Genomic DNA, 17102 nt, shown 5'->3' with positions numbered 1-17102 from the left:
AGCTTCTATACAAATTTCACATTTGTAATTGATTCAAACACGAATACATAATACGGTGATGCCTTTACTTTATTTCGTTCTCAGAATAACTCTGAGATAGATACTGGTTGATCCATGTGACTCTCGGTCTAGTTTGTTGCAGTCAAGTTTGATACTTTTTGGAACCGACGCTACAAATAATTCTATCAGTGATCATGTTGGTATCATTACTAATTCTCTTACTTCTGTTGTGTTGCATAAATGGTCAAGTAATGCAACTGGTAGAGGAGTGCGTCAAGCATGGATTACATACGATTCGGTTTTGAGAAGAAATTATTTATTACTATAATAATTACTTAACTCACGAACTTGCAAAAAAGATATTAACGCATTGAAAACTAGTCTCATCTTATATAAATTATTTGGTTTACATACTCAACAATAACAATTCATACAAGATCAAATAATATATACTAAAGACATCAAGAAAACAAATGCAAGGAGCATTTGTCTCAAGTAGCATACGTATCGATTAGTTGCTCTTTTTTTATAATCTTCTGCGCTGTTTTCTTCGTCTCATGGCCCACCTTTCTTTGATATCAAAAGTTTCTTCATTAGATAAATCCTGATGTGGATTTGGGTCTGTGGTGATATCATCAATGGCTGAAACACCTTTAATTCGAGCAGCTTCAGCAACTAAGTCGTTTATGAGCATTTCTACAGTCTTTGTGGTGATTCCTCTAAGATACCAGGAGATGGGAGGGGGAGGAACAATAGCGGGTTCAACGAGTTGGTTCAGGGTCACTTTTGACCCAATCCTTCCGTTACCTTGAGTGCGTGACATATATTCGGATATGGTTTTTGGTTTGAACGGATGACATTGTTTTTCATCGAGTAGTATCGGCTCTACTTTCCAACTACCTTCAAATCTTTTCATAAATCCTGGTTTAACTTGACTGAATTTCATCTGCCAATTATGAACACAATCAAGTAAGACTTGGCAAGTAATAAATAATTTAGAGTTTGCAAAAATGGGTCAGGTTGGGTAGAACAAATAACATTAGTTTGGTTGGGTTGACCAAGTAATACTTTTTTGTACAAAAAAGCATAGAACTTTAAATAAACTAGTGTTTTTTTTTTTTTTTTTTTTTTTTAAGGCAAGAATATTATATTATATAAAAATTAAACTTGCAATAAACTAGAAATACAGCGAAGCCACGAAAGAACCAATTTAATTAAACTAGTCAGGTTGGGTATAGGTTTATTTTCAAACAAATAATATAATTAAATACAGTTCAAGTTATGTTGACCCAAAAACACTATTTTGTCCTCCTTTCCCCAAAATATGTATTTGTGTTAAATAGGGTTACAACAACTATATTATTACAAAGATAATCTATCTATTTTCTGTATTAAATATTTAAATGATGTAGGAGACTGTATGCACGAAAATACACTTTAAGCTACTTCCAACCCGTTTGACCCATTTGACAACAACAACAACAACAACATAACCCAATACCACATAAGTGGTGTATGTGGAGCTGAGATGTAGACGATCCTTCCCCTATCCGAGAATAAAGATAAGTTATTTCTCAACCCAGAGTGAAAAACACTCTCAAAAGTAAAGAAAGTCATCCCTATCTCTATTCGACGGATAGAGAGATTGCTTCCAGGTGGACCTCTGGCCAATAAGTAGAAAAAAAATTTAAAAATAAAATAAAATTAAATTGAATTAAAAATAAAATTTAGACGCCATGAAAATGGTAAAATCAAATTTTCATGGGTTTTAAATCCTACCTAAAATTTACTTTAGGCTCTAAGAGTTAGTCAAGTCGCCAATAAATCGACGCTTGGTGACCCATTTGACATGTTAGCTAATTGATATTAATATTTACTTACCCACTTTGAGCCTTTAGAGATAAAATACAACCCGAACACACCGTTCTTGAGTAAATAGTTCAATGAACTTGTCACGAAAACAATATAGTACTTACAGAGTAGTCATCTCTGTTCTGATCTACAAGCACATGAACCGAGATAGTTCCTGACCACCACAAAAACCTCCATATAGCAGCTTGTTCTATGTCTACTAGCTGCCTTGAACCTTCATCAAGCAGAACCTTTCTAGATAGTACTTCCTGTTAATATTAACATCATTCAGCATACACTAAACAAAAAAAAAAATTGTATAGTTGCAAATGACAGCATCATTCAAATCAGATCTTGCAATCTGTTATAGTATCATAAGCATACTACTGGAAAGAGTAATTTGAAGTCATAGACTGTAACTAGAGAATGATGACATCCTATTTAGCCAAAATAAGTGAATTGTTAGTGTGATAGAAAAAGACATAAATCTATCATGTCCCCACCTGAATATTCTTGAAGACCCTCTTATTGTCAGGATCAGTGACAATGTTATATATTGCATCTGGCGGCAAGCCCACATTCGCTTTTACTTTTAGTTGACATAAAGACCCTTTGGGTACAATGACCTGAAAATATCCATCTGCAAGTTAGTAAAAACGCATGGCAAATTTTCTTCTTGAATACTATATTAAATGTTAAGTAACCAGTTTCCTTCAAGTCAAGCAACTCAGAATTATACACGGCCATCACTTGTTTAATTTTATTGATTAACTCCAATATTTAAAACTAATCAGAACTATAAACAATGAGCTGAAATATTTTTTAAGCGTATGAGGAGTACTGCCACATCATCAGACATATCAGACCATTCTTACCTCAATACCAGGAGGTTGATTATCATCCCAAACAGGATTTTTTCTCCAAGCATCCATTTGCTTCTCTAAATTAAACTTTGCATCAGTCAGTTTGAACATCTCCCTATTTGCTCCTTCATTTCCGTTTGGCCTCTTAAACCTTGACTGCATAATATGCAATAAAACTTTAACGAGGATGATAAAATAATAACGTCACCATAGGCTTCATAATCAACTTACCTTGAGATGCCTCTGAAATTTTCCAGGGAACTGTGACAAGAAGCCGCGAATTGCTGGAAGATTAATGCGTGGACGTTCATTTATCTCAAGCAATTTGACATTCTTTCTTGAATTACTCGATTCTTTTTCACCCATTAATCTTAATCAATTGTGAACATCCACCTTTTAGTGGAGTTCAACTGTTTCCCTGATGAAAAATGCAAATAAATCAATCAATAAGAAACAATTAATGAAAGCTACTTACACGCTGGGAACCAAAATGGAGCTTATGAGTCCACGTGACCCTAATTCTAGGTTTGAATCCACAATATAAGCTTAAATCACTTCATATGGGCTTAATTCTAGGTTGAAAACCACAACTAAAGTTCAAGTAGTAGAACCACAATTAGAGATTAAATACTTCAATTTTAACTGCATTCACTCCGATTCGAAACTAAAAGCTTCGGAATTGAACATCCCAAATTATCAACTTACAACCAATCATAAACACAACAGAACTCATTCAGATTAACTATACCACACATTAAATTATTTGCCTATACATGCATTAAGCAATAATTAGGTTTGAGACTATGAATTCAACCAAAAATAATCAGAAATCAAGCAATTTCCACCACAGCCAATACCTAGGGTTACAAACCACAATCAGTTCAAATTTGGAACTATATCACTACAATTCCAAATTAGGATAATCGAAACCTTTAATTTTCAATATAAGAACCGAATTTCAAATAGAAAGATGAAAATCACATTAAATTTCTGTACATAACGAATTAAGCTTAGGGTTTTGTGGCACTAAACGTGAACAAATAATCAAAACAAGTAGTAACTTACTGGTGAGTAAGAATTGAATATTTTGAGCTATTGATTAAGTTCAAAATTGATGAATTCCCTTTTGATTGAATAATAAGGGTTGGGAATTGCAAAAAAGGTCGAAATAGCAAGCGTACAGAATTAGTTAGTAGGTGTCCAGTACAGGTCTCCCACGTGTATGATCATGTCCACGTCGATATTATCCGTTGATCATGACAATAAACTCAAAGATCAAATTTTCACAAAAGTAGAGTAAAATAATTAAAAAAAAAAAATTAAGATTGAATTAAATTAAAATTAAATAAAATTAAAATACATAATAAATACGGCGTATGTAAAAACTGTTCAATTCCATCACATAAATAATTAATTTATTAATGTTAATTTAATATTAATATTAAATATTAATGAACAAAGTATAAATAGAAGAAATTGTAAAGCAATAAAATGGGCAAATGTACGAAATGATCTATTACAATAAATAATTTGGATCCAAATAATCGAATTTTAGTTCTTGCAGTAGATTTTGTTGGGAAATTACGGCTTCACTAATTCACACCATCCAGCCTAACGATAGCAGTAAAGAAATAAGAACAATCCACAACAAAAGAATTTGACGTGGAAACTTCAAAACAGGAGAAAAAACCACGGGTCCTCAAAGAGAGAAATAAACTATATCACAAATTATTACAATGATATAGACCACTCTCTTAAAATCGACTACACAGTCCAAAATATTTAACTAATACAACTCACAAACAAGAGTAAGAAAGAAAGAAATAATCAAATACTTAAAGTGTATTGATTATGTGCGATTTGAAAATGAGACTTAGCCCTCTATTTATAACCAAGCAACTCCCATCCAATTTCTTCCTCTCACCTATGTGAGATAACATCCTTCACAAGTAACCATATCAATTTTTCTATCAAAAAACAAAACCAACAAATCTCCACATTTTGATAGAAAAAGATAACCATACTTCCACATTACAAGGATAACCGATGTAGATGCTTCATCGACGACAACTTCAAGATCCTCATCTTCATGCCGCTGACATTATCTCTAACCCAAAGTAATAAAATTTGCATCCACGTTGAACATTGTCTAAACTGACAATCATTGTCATCACAGACAATCATAACTCCTAACAGAATTATCATACTCCACCATAAAGAGTATCACACTTAGAATAACTCATTCTAAAAATTTCACCTCGGCACATGTTGAACACCCAGCTGAAACATTATGGTGCAACTTCCCGTTTGGCTTTCCCGAAAGTTTCATCAACTACAACATCAATTTCCACCACACAACCTGCATCAAAGCTGTAACGACCCGCCAAAATTGTCATTGACGGCGCCGTTAACTTAGGTCCCGTTACGTGGTCATAGTCTCTAAATGAGACGCGTTTGACCAAAATTATGTCGCATTCATTTGAAACGTGTATGACTTGCAAAGTTTTAAGTTACCAAACAGTTCGACATCAAGTTTAAGTTTACATGAGTTGTAAAGTATAAATGAAATAATTTGCGACATAATATAAGTTGTAAATCTCGAATGCTATCAATAGCGTATGTATGTATGCTTGACCCCAAGCAAGTAATCAAAGTATGCGGAAGCAAGTATCAAGTAGCCAAGTATGAACCTGAGAAACATATAGAAAACTGTCAACGAAAAAAGTTGGTGAAATCATAGGTGTATTTGTAAACGTTGTTTTGAACCACCAGATTTAGTATTTCCATAAATTTGATTATCCAAATCGTTTGCATTCCAAAAGTTGTTATTCGCGAGCACCCAATTATCAAGGCTTAACGTTTCTTTTACCCCATACACATAGTGTTAGAACCTACACTGTTTCTCAAAAATATATTTCATCCGCATAACGGTAGCGAACCGTCCGAATGAGGGTTTGTCAAACCCGCATGGCCACACAACATAATTTCTCGCTTACACCCGGCAAGTGTAACTAATAATAATCGAATTGAGGATTTCTGTTCTAACTCACACGTGGAATGTTTGTTTTCGTACTTGTGTTCAAAGCATAAAAGTATGATAGTATATGTTTCTCATCCCATAGTTTAAAGAGTAAAAGTTGTTGAAAAGGTGGGACTATGATCTCACCGTAGTTGCATGCCAAAGTACTTGAAATTAAACGTTGTGCAAATGAAAGTTGCTTAGCCTTGACCTAAACAAATAAGTTGTATCAATTACGGGTTACGATACAAGGTCGGGCGAAATGTGTTCAATTAGTCCTATGGCTCGTTACGACTCGACTAATATATCATGTGAATCAAGTTGTCAAGTTTCATGCAAGATATAAGTATAAAAGCACGTTAGAACGATTGCATAAGTGTTTGGTCAAGTTTGACTAAAAGTCAAACTTGGTCAAAGTCAAAGTCAAAGGGGTCGGGTCAGGTATCCGACAACTTTTCTTCACTTAGTAATCATATATGAACATGTTGGCCAAGTTTCATGTTAATCAGAGGTGCGTAACATAGTTAGAATTAAACGGTAAAACGCAAAGTTGAACAGCCCCTTACAGACCATCTGGACGGCGTCCAAAATGTCTGGACGGCGTCCAGCAGTGAAGGACTGGACGGCGTCCAAGGTGTGGGACGGCGTCTAAATGAGTTACAGATTGCTGTTGCTGCAAATTTGACAAGTCTCGAACCAAACACATTTCAAACACAACTTATGAACCGAAAACATTCGAAACACGTATCTTATATCGTTGGAAAGGTATTTTGATGAGGAAAACGACTAAGCACATATCATCAATCAAGTTCATCATTTACAGTAACAAAATTCTCGTCGAATGATCGTTAAAAGTCCATTATCAAAGTTTCAAGTTCGTAAAACGCATTTCATGATTCAGGAACCTACTACACACATATAATATGCCGTTTCGTAGGTAATTACGCATACAATACAACTAACCACTTACATTGAAAAGCATTTAATGCATCAAAAATTCATTTTAAGATCTATCAAACCCTAACCAAGAATCACAAAATCAACAATCATGTTAATGTAAGGTTTTCATGTCATCCAACATACTAAAACGAAGCTAGCGATGCTAGTAACACTTTTAATACACAAGGTTTAACATCTAAACACATTTCATCATCCAAAATCAAAGAGGTAACTAACCCATTTCAAGTGTTCATGCTAGCTAAACCAAATAACAAGATCGAGCATACAAATTACATACACGATATCACAATGAGCCATAGACACTAATTAACACCATTTCAAGTCTAAAGGTCTAATTTATGAAAATTAGAGATTTTGAAAAGCTTACCCCAAGCTATGAAATTGTTACCAAAACGTAGAGGAAGATGCAAGGATTCCAAAGTACAATTTGTTTTGTGATGAGCTTCCTAGATTCGAAATGGATGATGATTGAATGATGAAGATGAAAATGGTGAAAGTTGAAAGTAATACTTGAGAGGAAAAGGGAAAAGAAAAAGAAAAAGAAATGAATGGTGGAGATGGTGGGTTGACTAGTTGACCTAGTCAACTAGTTTGCCCACTTGACGCCAATAGTCCCTCGAGTTTTAAAGCGGATGCTTGAATTAACCGAACGAGTTATTTTAAAAACGCTAGAGTAAACAAGAGATGTTATAATCCAATAACGGGAATACTAAGAACGTTAGTTAACGAAAGGTACGAATTTAGATAACAAAAGATATTATCTAAAAAAAAGACGGGCGTTAAAATAATTTAACGGAAAAAGGCGGGATGTTACAAACGCCAAACCAATGCCCATGTGTAATTTTTAGAACCGCTAACAAACATCCCTTTTCATGGTGGCGCGGACACACCATGAGGATGACATGACTTTAGAGGAATTCGTCACTCTCCATAACAACGGAGACAATGTTAGCGTCTTTGGAGCCATTTGCCGAATTAGCTCCACTTGGACAATTAACCCAAACATGCACAGTCTTCCCGCACTTTTAGCATACCAGATTCTTCCCGAAGTATTCCTTACTCCTAACCGTACACACCATTACCGTACTTTCTGATGAAGAGACACCGTTACCTTCCAGTCTTTTCTCCTCAGATAGGAGCTTGCTAGTAACATCTTCAAACTTCAAAGTTTCTTTCCCGTACATCAAAATAGGTTTCATGTGTTCATAGGATGATGACAAAGATAATATCAGTCTTAAAGCTTTATCATCTTCATCAACATCAACCCCGATAGCTTCTAGTTCCAAAACAATACCATTAAGAATGCTTAGATGATCAGAAATTTTTGTACGTCCATCCATACGCAAAGTATGGAATTGTTCTTTGAGATACAACCGATTTGAGATGCCCTTGCCCTGGTACAACTGCTCTAACTTATCCTGATAACTCTCAATTTATACACATTTATACTCGCGTTATCGGTTCTCTTTGACTAGGCTATGGATAATATTTGAAGAATTTTGGCTCGAATGTGATTAAAAGAAAGATATATGTTCAAGGAAGTGTTTGGTTGAAGACAGAGGCGGAACTACAATTTTAAATTAAGGGAGGGTCGACTTATTTATAAAGAATGGCAATATATATTAAATGCAATAATAAAATAATATAATCTTTCTTTCTAATTGTTTTCATTTTTACATATAAAGTATATATCAAATAAAAACATTGAGAATATCATTTATTTCCTTACATTTTCCTTCATTTCCATTTGTTTTCTTTCATTTCCTTTTATTTTCATTTGTTTTCTTTCACTTCATTTCTTTTAATTTCATGTCCTTGTGTTTTTTTCATTCATTTTCTTCATAAAAAAGATTCACAAATGTCATTCATTTTTTATTTATCTTTTCTTTATATTTAATAAATTTTTGTTCATAGACTTAGTAATATGTATTAAATAATATATATATATATATATATATATATATATATATATATATATATATATATATATATATATATATATATATATATATATATATAGAAAGAATATTGAAGTATCAAAAATACAGTTAGCATCTTTTAAATAACTCCTACACAGATACAAAAACATCAACATTCAATACACCCTTTTCTACTTTCCAAGAAACCCTATTTTCTACAAATATATTTTACCCACATGGGGGACCTCTCTCTGCATGCTACTCTGTTCATGATATATGAACCACACTCTCTTCACGTGCATGGTTACCTAAAATAGAATAGAGTGGTTTAATGAAAAAAAACTAGGAATAAGCAAAAAGCATTCATATATGATTTCAAATTTTCTAGTTCCCTCTTTTTTCCTCCTCCACTTACCACCACAAACCACCACCTCTTCTACCTCATTTCCATTCCCCTGACCCCAACTTTCAATGCTTAACTAACTCTATGTTTATGGGAAACTGTGATCATTAAATATAAAGTTTAGTGGTTTAATTATTGAATATTATACATTTTACAAGACGTAATGCTTAAATATAGTTTAGCGTTATTAAAATCAATCTGTGGTCACTAAATAAGTTTAACATTATTACTTAATGCATGCTTATTGACTCTACATTTTGCAATACGTAAATATTCTTTGTAATATTAAGTCAACTTTTGTCCGATCAAGAATTATGTGAGGGTGTTTATTAGAATTTGTGCTCCACAATTGTATTGCATACATACAATCATTTCATAAAAAAAAAAGACACAACACAATCATTTCATTTATTACAGCAACCAACACTTAAACATTTAAGCAAAGCTAGCGACTAACCATACCATTATTTGCTAACAAGCTAGTACTTAATTGCTACTTAAAAATTCATACGTACTACTGGTGTCATCACGGTGGTGGTGCAATCGGCGGCGGTGCTGCTCCGGCGGGTGGTGCTGCTTCGGCGGGTGGTGCTGCTCCCGACGGTGTGCCACTCCGAAAGCCAACAACGACCGATGTGTCGTAATATCCACTTTGCAATGCCGCCTTCTGGTCTCTTAACCTCCGCATCTCCTGTGATCGTTTAATAGATTGTAGTCTTCGGTCCCTGTCCTTATTCATGATTTGTTCCTCGTGTATCTACTAAGTAGAGAGAGCCAAGAGTAAACGACTATATATATCGGAGGGAGGGTAGCCAAGGGTTTTTTGGTTGGGAAAGCCTTAGGATTTTTTTTATTGGGAAAAATTAATAATTTAAACAAAAACATACAATTATTACAGCTCGGCTAAGCCCATATATGTTTGTTTGTATGCCTTAGTTTGTGTTGGGTCATAAAATTCTAGTTGGGCCTTTACCAACCAATATATACTCCGTATTTCTGTATTATGTACTGTCAATACAAATTATTTAAGCTGGCCCATATTTGTTGCCTTTAATTTTGTCAAATTATTTAATTATTTGAGTTAACTGAGTGTTTATTATTGCGTTTTGATATTGAATTTTTTATTAATACGATGATAAGGTGTAAATAATTAACTTTTAGTGTTTGGCAATTAGAATTTAAAAATTAATTAAATGCGTTTTGGTATGTTCATAACGTGGTTTTGCAACAGTAAGAACCTTGTCACTTCACTAAAAAGTATTTTTGTTCCCTTATTAAAATTACCGAATTATCCACAAACATTTTATTAGACTCCAATGTATTCCACTCGTTACACAATTAGTACACCAAATTTCCACCACGTGTATCACTAGTTTTCGATTATTTAACCTTATCTTTCGTTTTATATTTTTTCTTAGCAACAAAAAGTATATGCATAATGGTTCAATAGAAAATTATAAGGTACTGTTTGTATTTTAAGATGTTTTTGTCTGAAGATCTGCGAACCACGTCTGTAGAGAAGATGTGGTCTGAAGGTCTGTAAGCTGTTAACAGAAGACCGTTTGTTTTTTTGTCTACAATATTTAAATTTTATTCTGAACTAATGTAATTTCGATATTTAATCGAATGGATAACTATCAACTAATATAAATAATAACTTTTATATAACATTCACGATTTAATCAATATAACATTCAAAAGTAACTATTATCACTATAACTATTTTACATATAAAATAATATACTCCTATTCGTCACTCTCCATAATAACGGACAAAATGTTAGTGTCTTTGGAGATTTGCCGAATTAGCTCCACTTGGACAGTTAACCCTTACATGCCCAGTCTTCCCGCACTTCCAGCATACCAGATTCTTCCCAAAGTATTTCTTCCTCCTAACCGTACACACCATTACCGTACTTTCTGATGAAGAGACACCGTTACCTTCCAGTCTTTTCTCTTTAGATAGGAGCTTGTTAGTAACATCTTCAAACTTTAAAGTTTCTTTCCCGTACATCAAAATAGGTTTCATGTGTTCATAGGATGATGACAAAGATAATATCAGTCTTAAAGCTTTATCTTCTTCATCAACATCAACCCCGATAGCTTTCAGTTCCGAAACAATACCATTAAGAATGCTCAGATGATAAGAAATTTTTGTACGTCCATCCATACGTAAAGTATGGAATTGTTCTTTGAGATACAACCAATTTGAGATGCCTTTTCTCTAGTACAACTGCTCTAACTTATCCTGATAATGCTCAATTTATACACATTTATACTCGCGTTATCGGTTCTCTTTGACTATGCTATGCATAATATTTGAAGAAGTTTGGCTCGAATGTGATTAAAAGAGAGATATATGGTCAAGGAAGTGTTTGGTTGAAGACAGAGGCGGAGCTAGATTTTTAAGTTAAGGGAGACTCGACTTACTTATAAAAAATAGCAATATATATTAAATGCAATAATAAAATAACATAATCTTTCTTTCTAATCGTTTTATTTTATAGATGTAAAGTATATATCAAATAAAAACATTAAGAATGTCATTTATTTCCTTACATTTTCTTTCATTTCCTTTCATTTTCTTTCATTTTCTTTTGTTTTCTTTTATTTTCATTTGTTTTCTTTCACTTCATTTCTTTTAATCTCATGTCCTCGTATTTTTTCCTTTCATTTTCTTCATAAGAAAGATTAACGAATGTCATTCTTTTTTTATTTATCTTTTCTTTATATTTAATAAATTTTTGTTCATAGATTTAGTAATATGTATTAAATAATAAAAATATATATTTGAACTTTGACGTAAATTATTAAAGAAAAAACAATTAAAAACCCTATAAAGAATGTCGGGAATGATAAAGATTTTATTTCGTATATTGTGTAGTATGATCTTATAATACACTAGTCGAATATCTGAATGGAATTTCTTTTAAATATATAGTGGGCTTTGGCTAATAAAATATAGTTTAGCGTTATTACAATCAATCCGTGGTCACTAATTAAGCTTAACATTGTTACGTAATGCAGGCTTATTGAATATACATTTTGCAATACGTAAATATTCTTTGTAATATTAAGTTAACTTTTTGTCTGATCAAGAATTATGTCAGGGTGTTTATTAAAATTTGTGCTCCACAATTGTACTGCATACATACAATCATTTCATAAAAAAAAGACACAACACAATCATTTCATTTATTACAGCAATCAACACCTAAATATTTAAGCAAAGCTAGCGACTAACCATACCATTATTTGCTAACAAGCTAGTACTTATTTGCTACTTAAAACTACGTGCGTACTACTGCTATCATCACGGTGGTGGTGCAACCGGCAGCGGTGCTGCTCCGGCGGGTGGTGCTGCTCCGGCACCGATGTGTTGTAATATCCCCTTTGGAATGCCGCCTACTGGTCTCATAACCTCCGCATCTCCTGCGACCGTTTGATAGATTGTAGACTTCGGTCCACGTCCTTATTCATGATTTGTTCCTCGTGTATCTACTAAGTAGAGAGAGCCACGAGTAAACGACTATATATAACGGAGGGAGGGTAGCCAAGGGTTTTTTGGTTTGGAAAGCATGAGGGTCTTTATTGGAAAAAATTAATAATTCAAACAAAAACATACAGTTATTACAGCCCGACTAAGCCCATATATGTTTGTTTGTATGCCTTAGTTTGTGTTAGGCCATAAAATCCTAGTTTGGCATTTACCAAACAATATATACTCCGTATATATGTATTATGTACTATCAATACAAATTATTTAAGCTGGCCCAAATTTGTAGCCTTTAATTTTGTCAAATTATTTAATTAATTGAGTTAACTGGGTGTTTATTATTGCATTTTGATATTGATTTTTTTTATTAACATGATGACAAGGTGTAAATAATTAACTTTTAGTGTTTGGCAATTAGAGTTTAAAAATTGATTAAGTGCATTTTGATATGTTCATAACGTAGTTTTGCAACACTAAGAACCTTGTCACTTCACTAAAAAATATTTTTATTCCCTTATTAAAACTACCGAATTATCCACAAACATTTTATTAGACTCTAATGTATTCCACTCGTTACACAATTAGTACACCAAAATTCCACCACGTGTATCACTAGTGTTCGATTATTTAACCTTATCTTTCATTTTATATTTTTTCTTAGCAACAAAAAGTATATGCATAATGGTTCATTAAAAAATTATAAGGTGCTATTTGTTTTTTAAGATGTTTTTGTCTGAAGATCTGCGAACCACGTGTGTAGAGAAGATGTGGCCTGAAGGTCTATAAGCTGTTAACAGAAGACCGTTTGATTTTTTGTCTACAAAATCTAAATTTTATTCTGAACTAATGTAATTTCGATATTTAATCGAATGGTTAACTATCAACTAATATAAATAATAACTTTTATATAACATTGACGATTGAATCATTATAACATTCAAAATTAAATGTTATCACTATAACTATTTTACATATAAAATAATATACTCCTATTCGTCACTCTCCGTAACAACGATCACAATGTTAGTGTCTTTGGAGCCATTTGCCGAATTAGTTCCACCTGGGTAATTAACCCTTACATGCCCAGTCTTCCCGCACTTTCAGCATACCAGATTCTTCCCAAAGTATTTCTTCCTCTTATCCGTACACACCATTACCGTACTTTCAGATGAAGAGACACCGTTACCTTCCAGTATTTTCTCCTCAGATAGGAGTTTGCTAGTAACATCTTCAAACTTCAAAGTTTCTTTTCCGTACATCAAAATAGGTTTCATGTGTTCATAGATGATGACAAAGATAATATCAGTCTCAAAGCTTTATCTTCTTGATCAACATCAACCCCGATAGCTTCCAGTTCCGAAACAATACCATTAAGAATGTTCAGATGATCAGAAATTTTTGTACGTCCATCCATACGCAAAGTATGGAATTATTCTTTGAGATACAACCTATTTGAGATGCCCTTTGCCCTGATACAACTGCTCTAACTTATCATGATAACGCTCAATTTATACACACTTATACTCGCGTTATCGGTTCTCTTTGATTATGCTATGGATAATATTTGAAGAATTTTGGCTCTAATGTGATTAGAAGAAAGATATATGGTCAGGGAAGTGTATGGTTGAAGTTTTGAAGAGATGTGGTTTTGGAGCTAAAAAGATAATTGTTGAAGAAGGTTCAGATTATGGTTCGCACGTCTCCACTGTTTAGGCCATAAATTGAGCATACGGACTCGAAAAAAGGTGAATCCAAAGCCCAGACGTCCGTAACTCAGAGCTTTACAAGAATCAAGAATAAAGAATCATATATGCTATTGCTAAACTTCACAGTCACGAAGTACTATTCCCAGCTGCTATTTTCTTGGTTACGAGCGCGAGATTTGGACAGGAGCTGAAGTGTTTTGAAAAAGCCAACTTCGCGACTGCAAAGTTGGGTCGCAGGCGCGAAGTGTAGGGTGGTTTAGGGGTCCGAATTTCCATCTATAAATACCCCATTATACCCCAACTTTTGCATCAGCTATTCTTTTACGAATTTTGGGTCTAGGATTACTTTTTCCCCCCAGCTATTTATGATGGTTTGGAGCATCTAAACACTAGGATTTCAATTGTTAATAATTGGTACGATCTTTATTCATATTTTAATTGATACTATGGTTGATTATTGCTTATTTGTGTTTGTGATTGCTTTTATTACAATTATGAGTAGCTAAATCTATTGTATTCACTTAGATGATTGAACATAGGTGAAGGATTGCTTAATATTTTGTATTTTTAAATAATTTCTCTTGATCCATGATTTTTAATTACTCCTATTAATTAATCTCATTAATCACTTGTTTGTTAATTGAAGTAACGAAAGTTATTAAATTAATTAACTTATCTAGGTTATTGAAAGATAATTAGATTGGTTAGATTATATGAGGGAAATCGATAATATAATTGGATGTAGTGATTAACACATCAATTGAGTAGGTAATGTGAAGCCTAAAAGGGGACACCAATTTACCCTTCAACTGAATCACCATCTTAAGTTGTTATAATTGATTGAATGTGTTCTTCAGAAGCGTGAGGGAAACCAGCGTGAAAAACTGACATTTTCATGATCAAATTAGTATCTAAGTAAGGGACGCCAAACTTATCTTACTAATTAGTTAATTGATTAATGAACTAGGTTAACGACAGTTACACTTAGGGATTTAATTGCATCGTTCTTAATAAAAGCAATCCGGATCCTAGGGAATTGATTCTGAGTGAATGCCCTTTATCTCATTTGAATTCGTATCTTGTTAATTTGCATTCTTTAGTTTAAAGTGATTCTAAATCAAAACCCCCAATCTTTAGGATAATTAATAGTTTAAATTCTTGAATTAAACCGCTCTCTGTGGAACGAACCTGAACTTACTGTTAGCTTTTACTGCACGATTAGGATAACTGCCTATTTGTGTGTTAATCAATAGTAGTGAATTCTAGTTTAAATTTTATAAGTTAGATTTAACACATCATATCCCAAATCTCCTTAGCCGTTGATAACCCGATCTCATTTGCAAGCACGTTCTTTGCAAGACACAAACAAATAGCACTTGCCGCTCTCAGATTCATATCATCCTATTCTTCTTCAATGAACTTACTGCTAGAATCACTGCCAGAAACAAAGGTGAGTTTACCTTTCAAATTCTTGTGTAACCCGGACTGAATTAGCACATCCTTGATTTGAACTTGCCACAAGCCAAAATTGATCCTCCCATCAAATTTCTCTACATCAAACCTCATTGGACTAAACTTTGACATCGTATCTGTATCTTACAAACAACACTTTCTCTAATTTTGCCCATGTTTCAATGATCGACAGATGTAGTGGAGAGGCAGGATCCGTTAATTTGGAAAGTCCAGCAACCAAGTCCCCTTACAAATTCTTGACATCACTTACTTCGAATCATAAAAACTATTGTCTATCAAATACCCTAGACGATCAATAGAAGTAGTTTCTGATGTGAAAGCTCAGTTAAAGCCGCGATCACAGAGCAGACTCCGACCTTCTATAACCGAGACCCCCCCACCCGTCGGCAAACCTGACGCTCTGATACCAATTATTAGGAAATTACGGCCTCACTAATTCCCATCTTCCAGCCAAACGATAACAGTAAAGAAAGAAGAACAATCCTCAACACAAGAATTTAACGTGAAAACTCCAAAATAGGAGAAAAACCACGGGCCCTCAAAGAGAGAAATACACTATATCACAAATTGTTACAATGATATAGACCACACTCTCTTAAAACCGACTACACTCTCAAAAATATTTAACTAATACAACTCTCAAACAAAAAGAAAGAAAGAAATAATCAAATACTTAAAGTGTATTGATTTGGGGCGATTTAGAAGTGAGACTTAGCCTTCTATTTATAACTAAGCAACTCTCATCCAATTTCTTCCTCCCACCTATGTGGGATAACATCCTTCACAAGTAACCATTTCAATTTTTCTATCAAAAACAAAACCAACAGATTTTCTTATTTATCTTGTCTAATTTTTATTAGTAAAGAAAGCACGATTGCACTAATATAAATAGTTAAATACTAAGTATGTAGGAAAATGAAAATAACAACTTTAAGCTTTCTCAATAAGCTTTTAACAACGTTTTAGTAGTTGTAGTACATATTGATTATTTACTATTCTTTTCTTAATACTAATAACAACAAATTACTTTACTATTATTTCACTAATAATAGCATAAGCTCCCTTTATCGTTTAGTTTTAGAAATTGGCTTTCAATTGGTGTTATATTAGTCAACAAAGATAGGCAACTTAATGTAAAATTGAGTTTTGCCCATTCACCTTATTACTAGTTTTATAACACTAGAAGTCCCTTAAATATTTTTTGAGTAATAATCTATCTCTTACTCTTTTATCTTAGTTTTCATCGTACCCAATTTTTCTTACAACACTAATGAACCTTCCAAATTGTCGCCCTACCCAAAACAAACAACAAAACAACAACCCCCCCCACCCCCCCCCCCCCACCCCCCCCCCCCCAAAAAAAAAAAAAAAAAAAAAACCTTATTCCATACACATTTATGCCCCCAAAAGGG

The 17102-nt window shown here is 33.4% G+C and overlaps 1 protein-coding gene across 1 annotated transcript; it reads right to left on the bottom strand.

Moving 5' to 3' along the window:
• Positions 1-362: 362 nt before the first annotated feature.
• LOC139861780 (uncharacterized) lies at positions 363-3931 on the bottom strand. The gene is made up of 6 exons (XM_071850284.1): positions 3780-3931; positions 2946-3132; positions 2727-2870; positions 2355-2477; positions 1977-2120; positions 363-946 (listed from the first exon to the last, which is right to left on the bottom strand). Exons 2-6 carry the CDS (start codon positions 3078-3080, stop codon positions 527-529), a joined length of 966 nt encoding a protein of 321 aa, XP_071706385.1. The 5' UTR covers positions 3081-3132; positions 3780-3931; the 3' UTR covers positions 363-526.
• Positions 3932-17102: the final 13171 nt, after the last annotated feature.

Source organism: Rutidosis leptorrhynchoides, chromosome 8 (genome assembly GCF_046630445.1).
Source record: "Rutidosis leptorrhynchoides isolate AG116_Rl617_1_P2 chromosome 8, CSIRO_AGI_Rlap_v1, whole genome shotgun sequence".
Classification (NCBI taxonomy): domain Eukaryota; kingdom Viridiplantae; phylum Streptophyta; class Magnoliopsida; order Asterales; family Asteraceae; genus Rutidosis; species Rutidosis leptorrhynchoides.
Note: the sequence above shows the minus strand (reverse complement) of the source record. Positions and strands in the feature narration are given on the sequence as shown.